Here is a 19,738-nt window from a genome sequence, read left to right as displayed (position 1 = left end):
ATTACAAATGCTTCCTCTAAGAATCATTTGCCAGAACTGAAAATTTCCCAAGAATTAAGACAACGGAGATTTGGATTTTTAAAAACTCAACTTTAAAGAATTGATCAAAAGAAACCTTAACTCTTACCGGATACCACTGGGCTTCTGACGGACATTGGCCCCCATCTTGCCTCGTCACCACTGTTGACAGCCGTTCCATGACTCTCCCACAAGGCAGTAAGAGACCGTTTCTCTTCCGATCAACGTAACTCCAAGCCCCCAGCCCAATGTGACCGGAAGGCAGAGTTCTCACAATTGCCCTTGTCCCAGTGTACACAGATTTCTTTACTTCCCTGTCATTTTTACAAAATCTCCTCACTAGCCAAGTGGACCGCTCCTTCTTGCTTTTGAATAAATCTTCTTCTGCATCTTCACAATTATCAGGGAAGTCCTCAAAATGGCTCAGAAAGGTCTTGGCAGGTGGACTGTCCGTAAAATCCTCCCCACAAAAGCTGTCACTTGAACATACTACATCGGCCTTCGGGCAAGAGCCTTCAAAGCACAAGTATTTGTCATTCAAGGGGTCACAATGATCATACTGCAGCTGCCTATTCTTACTGTCACAGTTACTTGCCAATTCCATCAGGTTACAAGTATACGCCATGTAATTGTTCTTTTGTTCCCCACCAACAGCAGGTAGTACACAGTTTCCACAATCATCCAAAATCAAGTTATCTGACAGAGGACAGAAAGTGTCTGACATTCTTCTGTCAACTTCATACTGAAAGTGAAATACCGCCATGTTGCTGTCAGGGTGTGCCCTGCCCGTCTCTATGATGGTTGATTGAGTTCCTAATGGACTAATAATGCCTGCGGGAGGTCTGTCTATTTCCAGTTGAATTCCAGGGAACACCTTTCTTTCCAGTGAAGAAGGGATTCCAGTTTCCAAACACAGGCCTTCCTCTGTGGTAGAATCACACGTTTCATAAAACTGGCTCTGAGGAAGGCCACACTGATGGATTTTCAGTATGTTGTTGCAGTTAATGTTAAGGTTTTTCACAGAGTCTGGTATGCTTTTCTCCCAGCACTCTTCATTACTGTTCTCATCACTCGTTATTTTCTCCCTTGCTACTGAGAGAATCTGGGGCAAGTTGCTTCCAGAAGATTCTTCTGTAAGTTTGGTCAGTTGTGAGATGGTATGAGAAGTCTCCCCGCTCTGCCTGACAGGATGCGTCTTTGGAACACTGATGTCCGAGACCTTATCATTACTTTCATCTACAGCCGACTGAGCAGATATCACTTTTCGCTGAGTCACAGGTCTGAGAACAGAAGCTGCCATTTCTTCAGAAGTCATCTTGACCAATGAGCAGGCTTTAGCTACTGCTGTTTCTCCCCGTTTGTGATCATGTCAAAATGTTAATAAAACTAAGGGTTATTAAAATAATCTCAGGTGTATAAGCCCTCTGAGAAACAAAGTGACAATTCCTTCGTTTAGGTGCATTAAGAGCCACATAAATTTCCCCAGTTATCACTTCCTACCATGTGCAGTGTGCTCTTCGAGATCAAGGTTTTAAGGCGGTAGATCAATTTTCTTTCTTTGGTCATTTGAAGCAATTCTTTCGAAGACTTTTATTCGACATTGCGTTCTGTAACCTCTGATTCATCACTGGCTTACAATGATTTAAAAATCCAGTTCGAATGTATCCTGTGAGAAAAAGGGATGTCAAACACTGTGGCACTAAACAGATTTTCAAACATGAACTCATAATTCTAAGCTAAGGCAAACTATGAATCCATTTTGAGTAAGGAGTTTTGCAATCAGAAGTTGGTATCATTTTTCTGATTCAATATTTCAGAACTTCTGTTTCCAGCCAGAATGGAATAACAGAGACCAGACTTATCTTCCTTCCTTAAACAACTGAAAAAAAATCAGAAAAATATAATGAAATAATGGTTTCCAGATATTGAACAACAGGCAACATAGAACAATGATCCCTGAAAGAAGAAAAAAACAAATAAGGTGAGCTCTATAAATGCCCTAGCTTATAGCTTAAGAGTTTTTAGGCTACCGGGGAGGGAGGTGGGACCCAGATGAAACCCAACAGTGTGTCTAATTTAAAGAGAAGTAGTTGAGAATTCAACGAGGCCAAGGAAGTTAGAGAAAGAAGACACATGAAGTAGAGAGGAGCAAAGATAAGGATGATAGCAGGCTTCTCATAGAAACAATGCAAGCCAGAAGACAGTGGAGTAAACCTTTAAAGTACTGGGGGGAAAAAAAAAAAAAAAAAAAAAATATATATATATATATATATATATATATATATATATATACACTGCCTACTTAGACTTCTATACTCAGCAAAAATCTTTTGAAAACAAAAATGAAATAAGGACTTTTTAGACATATAATGCTGGAAAAATTCATCACTAGCAAACTTACATATAAGAAATGGTAAAAGAAGTCCTTTAGGCAGATGGAAAATGATACCTGATAGAAATCTGAATGTATAAAAAGAAATAAAGAGTATGAAAAATGTTAAATATGTGGATAAATACAATTTTTTCTTACTTTTTAAATAACTTAAGATAACTGACCATTTAAAGCAAAAATAGTAACAAGGTATTGTGGAGTTACTAACAAATGCAGAAGTGAAATATATGACAAGAATAGCACAAAGGTCAAGAGAGAGGAAATGGAAATATATTGTTATAAGATTATTTTCTACATGAATCGGGATAACATTACTTAAAGTCAGGTTGTCATAAGCTAAAGATGTGTACTATAAGCCCCAGTGCAACCACTTTAAGAAAAAAAATATAGGAAATAAGTAAAGATATTAGAATCTTAAAATTTTTTTCAAATAAAAAAAAGAAGGCAGAAAAAAGGAAAAGGTGAACAAAGAACAGATGCAACAAATGGGAGACAAATGATAGATTTAAACCTTTCAAAGAGCATCTTTGGGCAGTGTTTCTAATTTTTTCCCATAAAGTATATACATTTTTAACTCCCTCTGTTTCATTTGAATAAATTATTCAGTTGAATGTCAACTGACATAAACATTTTCAATTTGTGAAAGACATTATTTTAAAAAGTAATTTAGCCTATTTTTTTCTCCAAATTATTGAATCCTGCTCTCTGCTGGGAACCATGTAATGGGCTAGAAAGCCAGGACCTGCTTGCAAGTCTATTAAGGAGAGAGAATTGAACAGATTACAGTCCAATGTGGCAAGTACAATTATAAAGGATATTCAAGGCACTCTGGGCCCATAGAGTGCCCATCACAAGTATACTGTTCCTTTATAGGTAAAGCTGTTCTTCCCAAGGCAACTGATGGCATTCAGGCTCTGCTGTCAACAGCAGATTCGCCCTGTCTTTGCTCTTTGCTACACAGATGTCCCTCTTCTCCTTGCTTCCTCCTTTTCCGCTCTTCCCTTCTTCTCTTACATATATGTCCCCTCAAGCAAGGATAGTCACAAACTCTCACCTGCTTTCAGCACATGCAGGTCTTCACAACTACCCTGAAGATCAGAGGACACCCTATCGATCATATACATCACAGGGAACAAACCAACCCACCCAGAGCAGCAACGTCCTAATACAACATCCTAACCCTTTCCACCTTTTGTGTCTTCCTTCCAACTTGGTTTCTTTTTTATTTTCTTTGGAAAATGCCTCTCTTATTTTTGTAGATATATGCTCAGTATAAAACAATTCAAACAATGCAGAAAAAACACACATTTCTTTTTACCTTAACACAAATTCCACCACCCAGAGATAACCATGATTAATACTATGAGGAACCTCCTTCCAGAATGCTCCCTATGTATTAACATACAGAGGTATAAGTATATAATTACACAAATACCAGATCATACGGTACATGCTGTTTTATACCTGCTTTTAAAAATTCAAAACATGAACAACTTTTCATGTCAAGAACTATACTGAATACTTTAATGGCGTACAGCACCAGCTTTCAATATCTTTGCTCCATTTTTTAGAGGAATGTAATTTTTCAAGCCAAAGCCTTCAGATTGACAGTTCATCTGTCCTTTCTAACCCATGAGGAAGGTAATTGAAGGTAGGTGCTGCTTAAGTCCTGTTCTAAGCATTTTATAATTCTTATGTCATGTAATTCTCACTCAACTCTACCAGATAGTGTGATGGTTTTAAAATATGTCCACAAATTCTGTGATACTCTTCCTTTCAAAATGTGGAGACTGATTCCCCTTTCCTTGAATGTGGGCTCTACTTAGTGACGTGTCCTTCTAACACAGACAATGTCATGGAAGTAACAGTGTATGACTTCTGAGAATAGCTCATAAAAGTCATCGGAGCTTCTTCTTGGCTCTTCCTCTCTTGCTTTCTCTGGGGGATATCAGCTACCGTGTCATAAGGAGAGTTCCCTGTGGCAAGAACTGAAGCCTCCTGCCAATGGCTACTTGAGTGAGCCACCTTGGAAAGTGATCCTCCAACCTCAGTCAAGGCTCCACATGAAGGCAGCCTTAGTCGAATTCCTGACTGTAACGTCACCAGTGACCCAGAGCCAGAAGCACTCACCTGAGCCCTTTCCAAATTCCTGACCCACAGAAACTGTGAGATAATAAATGTTCATTGTTTTGAGGCATTAAGTTTTGGGGATAATTCGTTGCACAGCAATAAGTAACTAATATAGATGAGTTCCATCATTATCCACATGTGAGAGATTAAAAACCCAAGCAGAGAAAAGCTAAGTCACTTGCTAAAGATCACACGGCTGGAAAATGGTGAAGTCAGGATTCAAATCCAAGAAGCCTGACTCTAGAACCTACGCTCTTCTCCATAGTTATGCTGCTTTCTTTGCTATCTAGTCTAAAACCCCACAGGTTTGAATTTCTGATGTCCCCTGGCTACAGAGATCGATGGCTCCTGGGAGGATCCTCTTTTATTTGCATTTGTCTCTGGAAGAGGCTGAGGTTTCTGTTTTGCCTCCAGGTGTAACCAGGACTGAGCAACATCCCAGGAAAATGACTCCCTGGAGCACTGACCTGGCTCCAGCTCATGTCATTCCTTTATTCGACAACTATTTATTGAGCAAAATTAAATGAGGCAAGGATGTGCCCTTGATTTCCTTACAAGCTAATGCATCATCGGTTAAGATACAGTGCAAATAAGGTGATGATGATCTGGGTTAACACAGAGGAAGAGCATCTAAATCAGATGGTGGGCACAAGGTGGGAGTGACTGCAGGAAGTATTTCTTGGAAAAGATGATGACCAAGCTGAGGTATGTAAAGACAAAACGGAGTTAGCTAGAAAAGAGGTGTACGGACTTTTACGAGAAGAGCAATTGTGGACCCTCCTAGAGAGAAACAGAAAGACACCGGCGCCTGGCAATTCCGGCAAATATTTTAACCACTTTGCGGTTTGATTTCCTCTCCTGTAAAATTGAAATAAAATCACCTACTCCATAAACCTGTGAAGGAAATGTTCTGAAAACCAAAAGTTCAGTGCAAATGTTTGTTATTCTATGCCTTGTAAATGTCTTGATGAGAGAAGATGACCAGAGTTTAGCAACTCTGTTGTATTTGTGACATGGTGTTGAATTACTTTTGCCAGATTCACACATTCCACTCCTCTGGTCCAGTCAAATTTGAATTTCTATTCTATAACTGGGATTGACTCCCTGAATCTCAGCTGTATGACCACAGCTGGTTATATGATCAATCTCGAACCGCCCTTACCACATCTATAACGTTGGAGTGAAACACACATGTTGCAAATGTCAGCAGTGCCTGGCCCAGTAAATGTTAATTTTCTACCTATCTCCTCTAGGTTGTCTTTGAGGGAAGTTGGGTTTGGTTAGAGTTATAGTTAGCATTAGACTGTTAACTGAAGAAAAGCTGAAGCCCGAATGAAGATCAGAGTCTAACAGATTTGAAAAAGAAAGGGATGGAAAAAAAGGACTTCTTAATGTGCACAGGTTTGTGGGGAAGATTGGAGAAGGGCCAGCCTGGGAGAGGTCAAACAACATGTGAGTTAAGAATATGGCAGAAAAAGAGAAGACTTGTCAAGGTAGCATTTCCAAGCTAGAGATGAATTGGGATAGATAATGTGTCAAGGAAAATGACTGGTCAGGAAGTAAAGTTATGGAGACGCAGGGGGTGCTAGAAATCCTAGCCAATCCTAGCTAGAAATCCTAGCCAAATCTTGTAGTAAGACAAGAAAAAGAAATGAAAGGTATAAGAAGAATCAGGAGTGTCACAGAGTAAGTTTTCAGCTCCAGAGTAGGGGAATATCAGTCATAAATAACCTTGTTGGTAAGTTTCCATGGGCTAAATCAGGGGGCTAGCAAACTATAGCACCAGGCCAAAATCTGGCCTGCTATCTGTTTTTGTAAATAAAATTTTATAGGGACACATTCATGGCCATTCATTTATATAATGTCCATGGCTACTTTCACATTACAATGGTAGAGTTGAGAAATTGTGACAGGGACCATGTGACCTGCAAAGCCAGAAATATTTACCATCTAGCCCTTTACAGAAAAAGTTTGTCAAACTACACACTAAATAAATGAGTTAACAAAATGCCTGTTTAGAGCCAGAAAACTAAGCATGAGGCTTATTAGCCATTTTCATGTATTTGAAGAACTGAGATGAGGAAAAAGGCTTGTTTCATAGTTTCAAAAGGTAAGATCAGGGCCAAAACAAATGAATTACTGGGGAGGCATGCTTTGGCTTAGTTTGATAAATAATTCCCTAACTTTTAGAGCTGTTCCACAAAGGACAGGCTATCTTGGACAGCAGTCTTCTCCTCATTGTTGATAGAAAGATTTAAACAGGAGAGGTACGATGTTTAGCATAGTAGGTATTCAATGTCTGTTGAACAAATAATAGAGTGAATGAATGACTGCCTATAATGTTTAATTATAAAAACAATGGCTAATACTTATTAAGCATGTATTGTATGTCAGGCATGTTCTAAGCACAGTGTACATATTATCTCATTTCATCTTCATCTTTTATCTCATAAAATTATCAGTAGGGTGACAGAAACTTGCTAATTGTCCCCCCAAATCTGTTCTCATTTTCCTCAATAATAGAACTTCTGAATTTTAGTGAAATTTAGTGACCATCCCTTTATTAGCCTCCCCTACAGCTAAATGTAGTAATACAAGTAAGTTAGTGCTAATTAGATATAAGCAAAATGGTTTGCTACTTATGGACAGTGTCCTTGAAGGGACAGAGTGTGCCCTTCTCTTCCTCCTCTTTCTCCCTTCTGCTGGCTGCAGGGAAGGTATGATGGCTGGAGCTAAAGCAGCCATATCAGACTGTGAGGTAAACATGAGAATAGATGCCTTGCATAGCAAAGAAACAAGATAGAAGCCACCGTGCCTGTTTCCTAGATTTGGAAGAGAGAAAAATAAAATGCTATCTTCTTTAAGCTACCACTATTTTAGGTTTTCTGTCACAGGCATCCAGATCTGTCCCTAACTAATAAAGGTGAGTACTATTGTCATCCCCATTTTATGAATGAGGCTCAGAGTATTTGAGTGACTTATCTAAGAGTACAGAGGAGTGTAACAAGGAAGCTATATAGAAAATTCCTGCATTGGAGGGAAAGTTATAGTCCCTAATTCCTACTACATCTCCAATTTTATGCTCTTAAACCAGATGGAATGCTTTGTGCCATACAAAATAGTAAAATTAGAAAAATATTAAATACAAGCATATTGTCTTTTCTAACTGTAGGTGTTGGAAGGAGGTGGAGTATAACAACAACAACAAAAACTAATCTACTAGACAACTGTCAATTATTTATTAAGCACCTGTTATATTCCACAGGGCTCAGAAAGCAAGATGGCCAAGGACCAGGGGATCAGTAAAGCTCTGATGGAGGGAGATTTGAGCTGGAACTTTACAAAGAGGTAGCAATTATTTTTATCCATATTCGGGTAGAATGAGCATTGTAAAGAAAGTTGAAGAAAATATAATGCATAACCGTGAATTCATCTGAAGCTCGTAGGAGAACATTTCAACTAATCAAAGAAACTGAAAATTGCTCAGTAATTTCACCATCATGGAAGAGAAATACTAGGGTAACCATCAAAGTTGGTAAAAGAATAGTTCTATTTGCATCTTAACTTACAGGATTTTATAGAGTCCCTTTGAGTATCATGTGTATGACAGACAAACAACCATGCCACAGTTATTTACTTATGCATGCTCTTCTCCAAAGTCCACTCAGCAAAGAGATTAAAGAAAATATTATGTCTGCACAACCCTTTCCTCCCTTTCTCCCAACCACAGGCACATGGAGTGCACAGTTGTAGGTGTATGCACACATCCACACCCAAACTCTGCATGATATGAGTCAGTCTTCACTCTTTCTTCTCCGGTGAATGTCTGCTGTTCCAGCCTCTCCTGACCTCCTTTCTCTGAACTATGATGACAGAAATTCCTTAAGTCACAAAGAAACAAAGATTTTAAAACACTCCCAAAAGGCACTGGTGTACCCATCTAGATCATTTTCCAAGACCCCAACGACTTAACCCTTTGTGACTTCTACTCTCTTTATTAGAAAAGTTTCAGAGTTTGATGCTAGACCTATGACCCAGAAAACTCAGAAAGACCTTAATCTTTCTACTCTGCGTACACTGGATATCAGGAGTTGATCTGATAGGTAGATGAGGAAGTTACACAAATAAATATTTTTGAACGAATACATTGATAGGTCTGCCGATACAGTAACATGGAGGATCACAAAAAAAGTTTGTCTATGCAGGTTAATTCTCAATTGTAAAACTCCCAAGGAAAGGAAATCCTCACTGTAAATACAGTCTCCAGTCAGCTTGCAAACTGCCCCTTCTCTCCCTATTGCTCTCCCAGAAATACGGGGATACAGACATTAGTAGAATGTAACTTTAAGCCAAGAGTGGAGGCAAATAGAATTACGGTGCTGACACTCACAGGACGTATGCACACAGAGATTCATGTTTTTGATAAGATGATGAGAAGAGAGAAAAGTGGGCAGTAGAAGATGGTATTTGACCCTCCATGATTTAGTCCCAATCGATTTTTTCCACTTTCATCTCTGACCAATACCCTCAAGGAAAAGATATCCTGTCACACTGTTCTTTTTGCCCTTTATTGAACCAACCTAGTACTTAATGCCTCTTGCATTTCCCTTACTACTGTCTTCTAACTTAACTAAGACTCCATCACCCAGCTTAAACAGCATCTCCTCTCTATAGCCCTCTCTGATGCTCACTTGTCAGCATTAATTGCTCTCATCTGTGTTTCCCATAGTTCTTCCCACATCTCACCATAGCATGTCACGACACACTATATTGTAGTTATTGATAATGTAGGACCCCTGCGTGGATTGAGAGCTTTTGAAAAACAAAGACCTTGCATCTTCAAACTTAAGGAGTTTTATAGAGACCCTGCACCCCACATTCCTGGCTTATACCTAGGCATATACTTGGTCTCAAAAGGCATTTGACTCTCTCCTTCCTTTCCACGGCTATTTGAGCCCAATCCTTGCCCCTTATAACCCATTAGAACTTAAGAGATTCCAGTCTCCCAAATTCTAACCTCCTCCTCTTTCAATCCATCCCATACAATTTTTAGAAAAATCTTCCCCAAACACTATTCTCATCCTTTCATCCACATCAGTTGAGAAGGAACAGAGCGTCACATTACTTAGCGTGGTAAATCCAAACCTTAACCCAATCCTCAAGAATATCATCAATCTGGGACATCCCTGGTGGTGCAGTGGTTAAGAATCCGCCTGCCAATGCAGGGGACACGGGTTCAATCCCAGGTTCAGGAAGATCCCACGTGCCGCGGAACAACTAAGCCCGAGAGCCACAACTACTGAGCCCACGTGCTGCAACTACTGAAGCCTGCACACCTAGAGCCCGTGCACCGCGACGAAGAGTAGCCTCCGCTCTCTGCAACTAGTGCTCTCCACGCACAGCAACAAAGTCCAATGCAGCCAAAAATAAATTTGAAAAATTAAAAAAAAAAGAATATCATCAATCTGCAAGGACTTTGTTTTGGATTGGTTTTAATCAATATATCAATTTGGAGAAAGATAACATCCTAACCATACTGAGGCTTCTAATCCATAAACATGATGTAGCTAACTCGTACTAGTGCTTCTCTCTCCACATATATATGAATATATGTAGGTATACGTATACACACATCTCTGTATATATATACACATATCTTCTCTTTTTTGCTGTTTCATAACTATTTTATTGTGATTTAAAAGCTTTGCCCAAAACAATATCTGATTTCCTCAGAGATAATATTTAAGTTGTAATACCTTTGTATTAAAACTAGATTAGATGTCATGAACATCTAATAGTATTTTAAAAATAAAATACTGGGAGCAAGATGTGCCTTAGAATTAAATTGGTTTTATTGTTTTTAAGTAGAATAATGCCTGCATGTTTACTGTTTTTATGAATGTGACATATTGTGTGATAGCTAGGCCTAGCAGCTGTCTCATGGTGAGTGATACTTATCTAAGAGCAACCTAAAAAAAGAAAACTCTGTAGATCCTGGGGGAAAGAGGGACTCTTCTTGACTATTTTCTGCATGTCATAGATGGAAGAGCTGCTGCAGGGCCAGGCTGCTTTCACAGTGTGTGTGTGTCACTAGCAGAACGTCACACAGCTGAACTGTGTGTGCTTGCAGGAGGCGGAGGACAGCAGGTGTGTAAAGTGGCCATGCTGTGTAGAGGCAGGGCCAACCACATAGCCCTCTGGAGTCTCAGGGAAGAGCAAGCCATGCATGACATTGTTGTCTGAATGTGAACTCTTAATAGATTATTAACATAAAGTATTTTCTTATAATCCTCAAGAATTTTTGGCTTATCTGGAACCTTTCGTGAAGGTTAGTGGAGAGCTACCAAGGCAGCTAGATCTGAGAAGCCACAATCCTGGAGAGCAGGGAAGCCCAGAGAAGAAAGTCTGACATTTGCTTCCACCTTGTCCTACAATGAATTTGCTGCTTTGAAAATGATGGTGGACTCTCTACAAAACAGAAACAGACTCACAGACATAGGGAACAGATGTGTGGTTGCCAAAGGGGAGGGGGGATGGGGGGGAGGGATGGACTGGGAGTTTGGGGTTAGTAGATGCCAACTATTACATATAGAATGGATAAACAACAAGGTCCTACTGTATAGCACAGAGAACTATATTCAATATCTTGGGATAAACCATAATGGAAAAGAACATAAAAAAGAATGTATATACGTGTTTAACTGAGTCATTTTGTTGTACAGCAGAAATTAACACAACATTGTAGATCAACTATACTTCAATAAAAAAATAAGTTAAAAAAATAACTAAAATGGAAAGTGATGGTTGAGAGGCTCAGACATAGATTACACAGATTAATATTTTGTATTCATCTATATAAAGGTCTTGCACATCTTTTGTTAAATTTGTTCCTATGTTGGTGCTGCTATTGTAAATGGAATTATTTTACATTTCAATTTCTAGCTGTTTGCTGCTAGAATGCAGAAATACAATTGATTATTGTGTGCAGACATTATAATTTATACCCTTGCTAAGGTCACTTATTACTTCTAGCAGATCATTTGCAGGTGACTTAGAATTTATCTGCAGGGACATCCATGTCATCTTCAAATAAAGAGTTTTGCTTCTTTCTTTCTAAAATGTATACATTTTGTTCCTTTTCTTCCTTTTCTGCACTTGCTAGGATCTCCAATTCTGATGCTAATATAAGTACAAAGAGTGCATATCCTTCCCATGTTCTCAGTCTTAGAGAGTATTCTATATATGATTACTTAATAGGATGTTAGGTGTAGGTGTCTCATAAATGCCCTTTGTTAAACTGAGCATGTTTCTTTGTATTCCTAGTTTGCTGGAAGTTTTATCACAAATGAGTTTTGCCCAATGCTTTTTCTGCATTTATTGAGATAACTGTATAATTTTTCTCCTCTAATAAGTTAACATGGTATAGGAATGCAAGAGATTTCTGTGCATTAATTTTGTATCCTGCTACTTTACCAAATTCACTGATTAGCTCTAGTAGTTTTCTGGTAGCATCTTTAGGATTCTCTATGTATAGTACCATGTCATCTGTAAAAAGTGACAGTTTTACTTCTTTTCCAATTTGGATTCCTTTTCTTTCTTTTTCTTCTCTGATTGCCGTGGCTAAAACTTCCAGAACTATGTTGAATAACAGTGGTGAGAGTGGGCAGCCTTGTCTTGTTCCTGATCTTAGAGGAAACGGTTTCAGTTTTTCACATTGAGAAGGATGTTGGCTGTGGGTTTGTCATATATGGCCTTTATTATGTTGAGGTAGTTCCCTCTGTGCCCACTTTCTGAAGAGTTTTTATCATAAGTGGTTGTTGAATTTTGTCGAAAGCTTTTTCTGCATCTGTTGAGATTATCATATGGTTTTTATCCTTCACTTTATTAATATGGTATATCACATTGATTGATTTGCATATATTGAAGAATCCTTGCATTCCTGGGATAAACCCCACTTTAAAGGATGCTCAACATCACTAATCATTAGAGAAATGCAAATCAAAACCACAATGAGGTATCACCTCTCACCAGTCAGAATGGCCATCATCAAAAAATCTACAAACAATCAATGCCAGAGAGAGTGTGGAGAAAAGGGAACCCCCTTGCACAGTTGGTGGGAATGTAAATTGATACAACCACTATGGAGAACAGTATGGAGGTTCCTTAAAAAGTGAGAGAGTAGCATTGACATATATACACTACCAAATGTAAAATAGATAGCTAGTGGGAAGCAGCCACATAGCACAGGGACATCAGCTCGGTGCTCTGTGACCACCTAGAGGGGTTGGACAGGGAGGGTGGGAGGGAGGCACAAGAGGGAGGGGATATGGGGATATATGTATACATATAGCTGATTCACTTTGTTATACAGCAGAAACTAACACAACATTGCAAAGCAATTATACTCCAATAAAGATGTAAAAAAAAAAAGTTAACATGGTAAACTATACTAAGAAACATGATTTTCAAGTATTGAAAGAATTTTTCAAGTTCATGAAAAATTAAAAAACCTAGAGTAACCAAAATAATTTTTAAGGGGAGAACAAATTGGAGGACTTACATAACCTATTTTCAAGACTTCTACAAAGCTACAGTAAACTTGATGGTGTGCTGTCAGCATAAGGATAGAAATTTAGGTCAATGGAATAGAATAGAGTCTAGAAAAAGAACAACACATTTAGTCAATTGGCTTTTCAACAAAGGTGCAAAGGTAATTCAATGGGGAAAGGACAGTCAATAAATGGCCCTGGATCCAAATAGAAAAACAGTGAGCATCAACCCCTACATCACAATACACAACAATTAATTCAGAATGATTTACAGTGCTAAACATAAAATCTAAAACTATAAAACTTCTAGAAGAAAACAGGAGAAATCTTCATGACCTTGGGATACAGAAACATTTCTTAGAACACAAAAAGCACTAACCATAACCAGGGAAACCAGGGAAAAAAAGGTAAAATGGACTTAAAACTTCCACTCTTCAAAAAAAAAAAATACCATTAAGAAACAAAAAGACAAGTCACAGATTGGGAGAAAATATTCACAATATATATATCTGAAAAGTTCTTGTATCCAGAATATATATTAAAAACTCAATAATAACCAGATAAGCCAATTTTTTAAAATGGGCAAAAGACTTGAACAGACACTCTACCAGATAATATAACAGGAACAGCCTATTAACAAATTGTGACAGATCAACAACATTTCTGTATGGAAAAGAAAAGTGAACCTCAATCCCTTCTTCACACCATACACAAAAGTTAACTCAAAATGGATGACAGTCCTAAATATAAATGCTAAAATTATAAACTTTCTAAAAGAAAGCATAGGAGAAAATCTTTATAACCACTGGAATAAGCAGAAGTTTCTTAGACTGAACACAAAAGTACAACCACAAAAGAAAAACAATTGATAATGTGAACTGTATCACAATTTAAAATATCTGCTCTTCAAAAGGCAAGCCATAATATGGTAGAAAATATTTGTAATATAAATATCTAACAAGGGCTCTGCATCCAGAATACATAAAGATCTCCTGCAACTCAATAATAAAAAGACAAGACAATCTTTAAAAATGGGCAAAGATCTGAATAATCTCTTTTCAAAAGAAGAAATACAAGCACATGAAAAGATGTTCAACATCATCAGTCATCAGGGAAATACCAATTAAACTCTCAATGGGATAGCACTTTATGCCCACTAGGATGGCTAAAATTAAAAAAACTGACCATACCAAAGTTGGTAAGAATGTGGAGCAACTGCAGTATTGTGGTGGGAATATAAAATGGTACAGCCATTTTGGAAAACGATTTGGCGTTTTCTTATAAAGTTAAATATTCATTTACCATATGACTTCCAAATTCCACTCATAGAAGAAAAATAAAAGCATGCATTCACAAACAGACTTGTATGCAAATGTTTATAGCAGCTTTATTCATAGTAGCCTCAAACCAGCAACAACCCAGAAGTCTATTAACAGATAAATAAACAACCTGAGATCTATTCATAGAATACTGCTCAGCAATTTTAAAAAATGATCTTCTGATGTTGTAACAAATCTAATCTCAAGATTTTGAGATTCAAAACATAAATCTCAAAAATATTAGGTTGTATGAAAGAAGCCAGACACTGACTGATTCCATTTATTTGAAGTTCTAGACCAATGCTGTCCAATATAGTAGCCACTAGCCACATGTGGCTATTTAAGTGTAAGTAAAAAATTAATTTAAATTAAGTGGAATTAAAAATTCAGTTTCTCAGCTGCCACATTTCAAGTGCCACATTTCAATAGTCATATGTGACTGGTGGCAACGGTACAGGACAGCACAGATATAGAGAACGTTTCCATCCTGCATAAAGTTCGGTAGGACAGTGCTGTTAGAAAACAGGCAAAATTATGGTATTCAAGAGAATCAGATGAGTGGTCACTGGGGGTTGGTGGCAGGGTGGGAAGGAGTGGAAAGACTATAAAATGGCACAAAGGCACTTTCTGAGGATGGTGGAAATGCTCTCTATCTTGATCGGGGTGGTAGCTACCCAGGTGTATACTCATTCAACAGTATACATTACCCCACATCAGCTTTTCAAGCAGACCACAGGGCTCATTTCATTCCCACTTCGACTCTCAGCCAGGCACTTCTGAGCACTGAACAGCTTGCTCAGCTGTACAATGTGATGCTGAGAGAGCACCAGGATAGTGGAAACATTCAATCTGAGATTGTCTCCATTTGACCTTGCTAAGGCTTAGTGTCTGTATCTATAAAAAGGGCGGGGGGGGGGGGGAGTAAAAGTTTCTCATGTAATACTCACAATAATCCTAGGAGGTAGAAATCCCTCAAAAAACAGTACCTTTTACTCTTATCACTATAAAAACTTCTGCAGAGTTTTCATATATAACTTCCTGATGTAGGACCATGTCTGTTTTCCTGTAAATCACCTCTGAGGACTATAATAATAGAGGCTCAATAAATATTTGCTCACTTACTGCTTTGTGTAGAATATTATTTGTACGTTAGCATGAGATGATTTTCCTTAACTCATCCAGTGCATGCAGCTAAATGATTCTTTAAGTTGTACAAGTTTACTGGGTGCTTAGCACATGTGCAAGGTAGTACATGACTTCACAGGAAGAGAAAGGCACAGCCAATGCCTACAGGGAAATCATTTGTTATTATAGAGCTACAAGGAAAAAACTTAGGATATGAGCTATGATCATGAAATACTGAATGGTACAGTCCAGCCAGTTAAAAAGTGGGGGGATCACTCAACAGTGTGTACTAATTGTGCACCAGATAAAAAATGAAGATACAGATGGCAGAATCCAGAATGAACTCAAGTCACAAGTGAAGAATTCCTAGAAAATGTCAGTCTTTAAAAGAGGACTCTGCCCTGGGAAGCGAGGCCAGGGAGAAAACGGAGGAGAGAGGGAGAAAGGAGTCTTGTCTTGGAGATGGGATGGAAAGTCATGGGTTGGCTGGCACATGGAGGCTACTGTGCCCTTGCTAAGCCTAACTGCAACAGAAGCAGTAGAACCATCCTGGACAATTCATTCTGGGGTTGGAAGTTCTCATACCAGGTCAAGGCAGCACATTTTTGGAAGCCATGTAATGAAGAGGAAGAGGAAAGTGGGAAGGACCCGGAGCCACTTCCCTGAAGGCCTTGCTTTACCCAACTAATGCATCAAAAATATAATGGGCTTCCCCAAGCGGCCAACTGCCACCATTTAGCTGGGGTACCTGGAGCTCATGTTACAAGCAATTTTTCATTAACCGATAGGCAACATCGACACACCCATTCGCTAAATGTTTTTTTCAAACTGGTATTCTACAAGTCATTCCTCAATTAATGTAATTGTCTTTCCAAAGAATTAAAAATACATGTGATGAAAACAAACTCACTCTGAATGAGATAAACATAATAGGACTCTTCTACTACCTAACACATTCTCATATTACAGCCTCTCAGTAAAACGATCCTGATTTAATCAAAATAAGATATGATTCAACTCCTACAAACTCTTTTCTTTGTGGCTGTGCTTCTTGCTCTCCCTCACTCCTGGGGTCCGTTGCATCTGATACCTAGCCTACATTTCATCATCACACTGAGTAAAACATTTTCCAGACGCAATAACTTTCCAGTTTCACAGACGTTCCCCCACAAAGCCCTAGCAGATGGAAAGCACTTTTTTTTTTTTAATGCTTGGCTTTTTATTTGTTTATTTATTTATTTATTTATGGCCGTGTTGGGTCTTCATTTCTGTGTGAGGGCTTTCTCTAGTTGTGGCAAGCGGGGGCCACTCTTCATCGCAGTGTGCGGGCCTCTCACTATCACGGCCTCTCTTGTTGCAGAGCACAGGCTCCAGACGCGCAGGCTCAGTAGTTGTGGCTCACAGGCCTAGTTGCTCCGTGGCATGTGGGATCTTCCCAGACCAGGGCTCGAACCCGTGTCCCCTGCATTAGCAGGCAGGTGCTCAACCACTGCGCCACCAGGGAAGCCCGGAAAGCACTTTTAAATCCACATACTTAATGCATAGGATGGCTATTTTCATTTTTATATTTGCATTATATTTAATACCAGCACCAATGAAGGTCTTCAGAGGTCCTCTCGTCAACAAACTTCAAAATTATTCCTGTTCCTCATGGCTGCCCACCAATGACATCAAATTCTGGGTGGAAGCCCAAGCCAACAACTGACTCAAACAGTTGATATCATTCTAATGGCGCTTGTTTTCAGCAGAGTTAAAACTGCAAATAGAACACCTCATTAAAACTCAAAGTTCACTTTAGCTGTGCCTCTGATTTACCACTGAGAAGTCATCATGCAAAACGGAGAAGCAATATCATTCATACTTTTTGCCTGATTGAAAAAAAGCGAAGTGAACAAGTTTTCTGGGTTCTGCTGCTCTTGTTTTGTTGTTGTTTGTTTTTAATTTGTTTAATCTATAGGACAATACCTTGGCACTTTTGCTATTTTTCAGAGCAGTGTAACCCAAAGTACAGAGCTGTTTGCTGAGTCCACAATCCAAAGCAAGCAGGGCTGCTCTGACCTGCACTACCAGCCTTCCGGCCATTCCTGAGCCTCTGACAAGGGTGGAGGGGGAGTGGAGTCGGTATTCAGGGAGGCTGAGGGATGTGCAGGTGGAGGCAAGGAGCCCTGACATGGCCAATCGCAGTATCTGAATGGTGTGGGCTCCTCAGCAGATCAGCTGTGTCACATGACACAGGTAGTACTATACCTGGTAAGGTGTAGTTCATTTTTGTTATCATTATGTCATTATTTCAAGTATCAGTTGTGATTTTTATGATGAATGCCAGGGATAAGAAAACAAAGCAGGCTTTGGCAAGAATGTTGTACCACTTTCTATATTAATGAGCAAATAACACGTTATATTTTTCCAATTATAAAAGTAATACACATTTACTGTAGAAAATTTGGAAAAAGTCTGATAAGTATAAAGTAGAAAAGGTAAGATCATTAAGTAAGTCCTAATTTTGTTATAACTTCTTTCCAGTTTTTCCTCCATGAACACAGATCTTTCATGGAACTGAAATTATACTGTTTATACCATTTTTATCCTGCTTCTCTTGTTTAATATTATATTGTCTAAAAGAATAACTTTGGGACATAATGAAATCTATATAAACATTAGCAATCTCTTTCCCAACATTCTAAATCTTATTATAAAAAGGAGACTATCTGGAAAAATCACATTCTGTGCCTCCCTGAAATCACGCATCATCTCACCTGTTTGATATATTTGTAAACACCGCCCCATTCTTGGAGTACAACAACTTCCAAATTGCTCAATCTTTCTTCCAAGGGCTGGCCAACCAAAGGGTAGGATTCATCCATTCACTTATTCAACAAATATTTTCTGAACACCTACTGTGTGCCAGATGCTATGCTAGGCACTGAGTACAGATGGTCCATAAGACTACCAGGTCTAATTGAAATTTATTAAAGGGATATTTGCTAGGTTTAAGTGACATATTAAACTAGGCCAAATGGAGCCAGGTTTGAGGGTGATCTGATCAAAACTAGCCTTTCCAGTTCACCAATTTGACACCCACCTCAGCCAGGGTGGTCTAGCTCCTGTTCCCTGAACCTGCCTTTTTTTTTTTTTAAATTAATTTATTAATTAATTTATTTTTGGCTGCATTGGGTCTTCATTGCTGCGCACGGACTTTCTCTAGTTACAGCAAGTGGGGGCTACTCTTCATTGCGGTGCACGGGCTTCTCATTGCGGTGGCTTCTCTTGTTGCAGAGCATGGGCTCTAGGAGCGCAAGTTTCATTAGTTGTGGCTGGCGGGCTCAGCAGTTGTGGCTCACAGGCTCTAGAGCGCAGGCTCATAGTTGTGGCGCACGGGCTTAGTTGCTCCGCGGCATGTGGGATCTTCCCGGACCAGGGCTTGAACCCGTGTCCCCTGCATTGGCAGGAGGATTCTTAACCACTGCACCACCTGGGAAATCCCTGAACCTGCCTTTCACCTGACTTTCTGTGTCTTGCTCACCACTCCTGAGAACCCCTACCTTCCTTTCTGCAGAGCCACATTCTATCCAGGAAGCTTTTCTGAACAGTGACTACGAGCCTCACTCTCAAACAGTTGCTGCACCAACCATCCAGAACCATCCATTCTGTAGACAACCTTAACTGCCCTTGCTCCCGAGTGGGGTGGTGGTAGGTATCCGGGACAGGCACCAGAGCCTCATTTTCTTATTTCCCTCAGCTATGTACTACATGCATCACTACTAATCACCTAACCATTCCTCTCAGGAACTTCTCCAAATGAATCCCATCTCTGAAAGGATCTTTCAGGAAAAACATTCTACCCTCTCAATTGCCACAGGGTGCGTGTGTGTATAAATATATATATATATATATATATATATATATATATATCTCCTTAAGAAAACATAACTACTTTACTTGGGTCACCTCACCACCCTTATGCCACATCAAGACCTGAGATCTTCCACACAAGGCACCAATCTGAGCTCCTTGTGTATAATCTTATTCAGTCTTCACAGCAAGTGCGGTGAGGTACATGCTACGACCACAATTTCCAGTTTAGAGAAAAGAAAACTGAAGTTTGGAGAGATTAAGCAACTTGCCCAGAGTTATTCAGTTAGCCACTGGTGAAGTATTCAAATCCACGCAGCTACTTCCCCATAGCAAGCTTTTTCTGCCCTGGC

General features: G+C 39.2%; 1 protein-coding gene across 2 annotated transcripts in view; it reads right to left on the bottom strand.

Moving 5' to 3' along the window:
* Nucleotides 1-19,738, bottom strand: part of PLCE1 (phospholipase C epsilon 1) — a 312,758-nt gene that overhangs the window by 271,409 nt on the left and 21,611 nt on the right. For both annotated transcript variants that reach the window (XR_004346085.1, XM_032607439.1), the window contains exon 2: nt 128-1,684. Coding sequence is in view for 1 of the 2 variants with exons in the window: in XM_032607439.1 (XP_032463330.1) it covers nt 128-1,333 (1,206 nt within the window). In the remaining variant the exon portion in view is untranslated. The remainder of the gene's footprint in view (nt 1-127; nt 1,685-19,738) is intronic.

Source organism: Phocoena sinus, chromosome 16 (assembly GCF_008692025.1).
Source record: "Phocoena sinus isolate mPhoSin1 chromosome 16, mPhoSin1.pri, whole genome shotgun sequence".
NCBI classification, from domain to species: domain Eukaryota; kingdom Metazoa; phylum Chordata; class Mammalia; order Artiodactyla; family Phocoenidae; genus Phocoena; species Phocoena sinus.
This window is presented reverse-complemented; position numbering and strand designations above follow the sequence as displayed.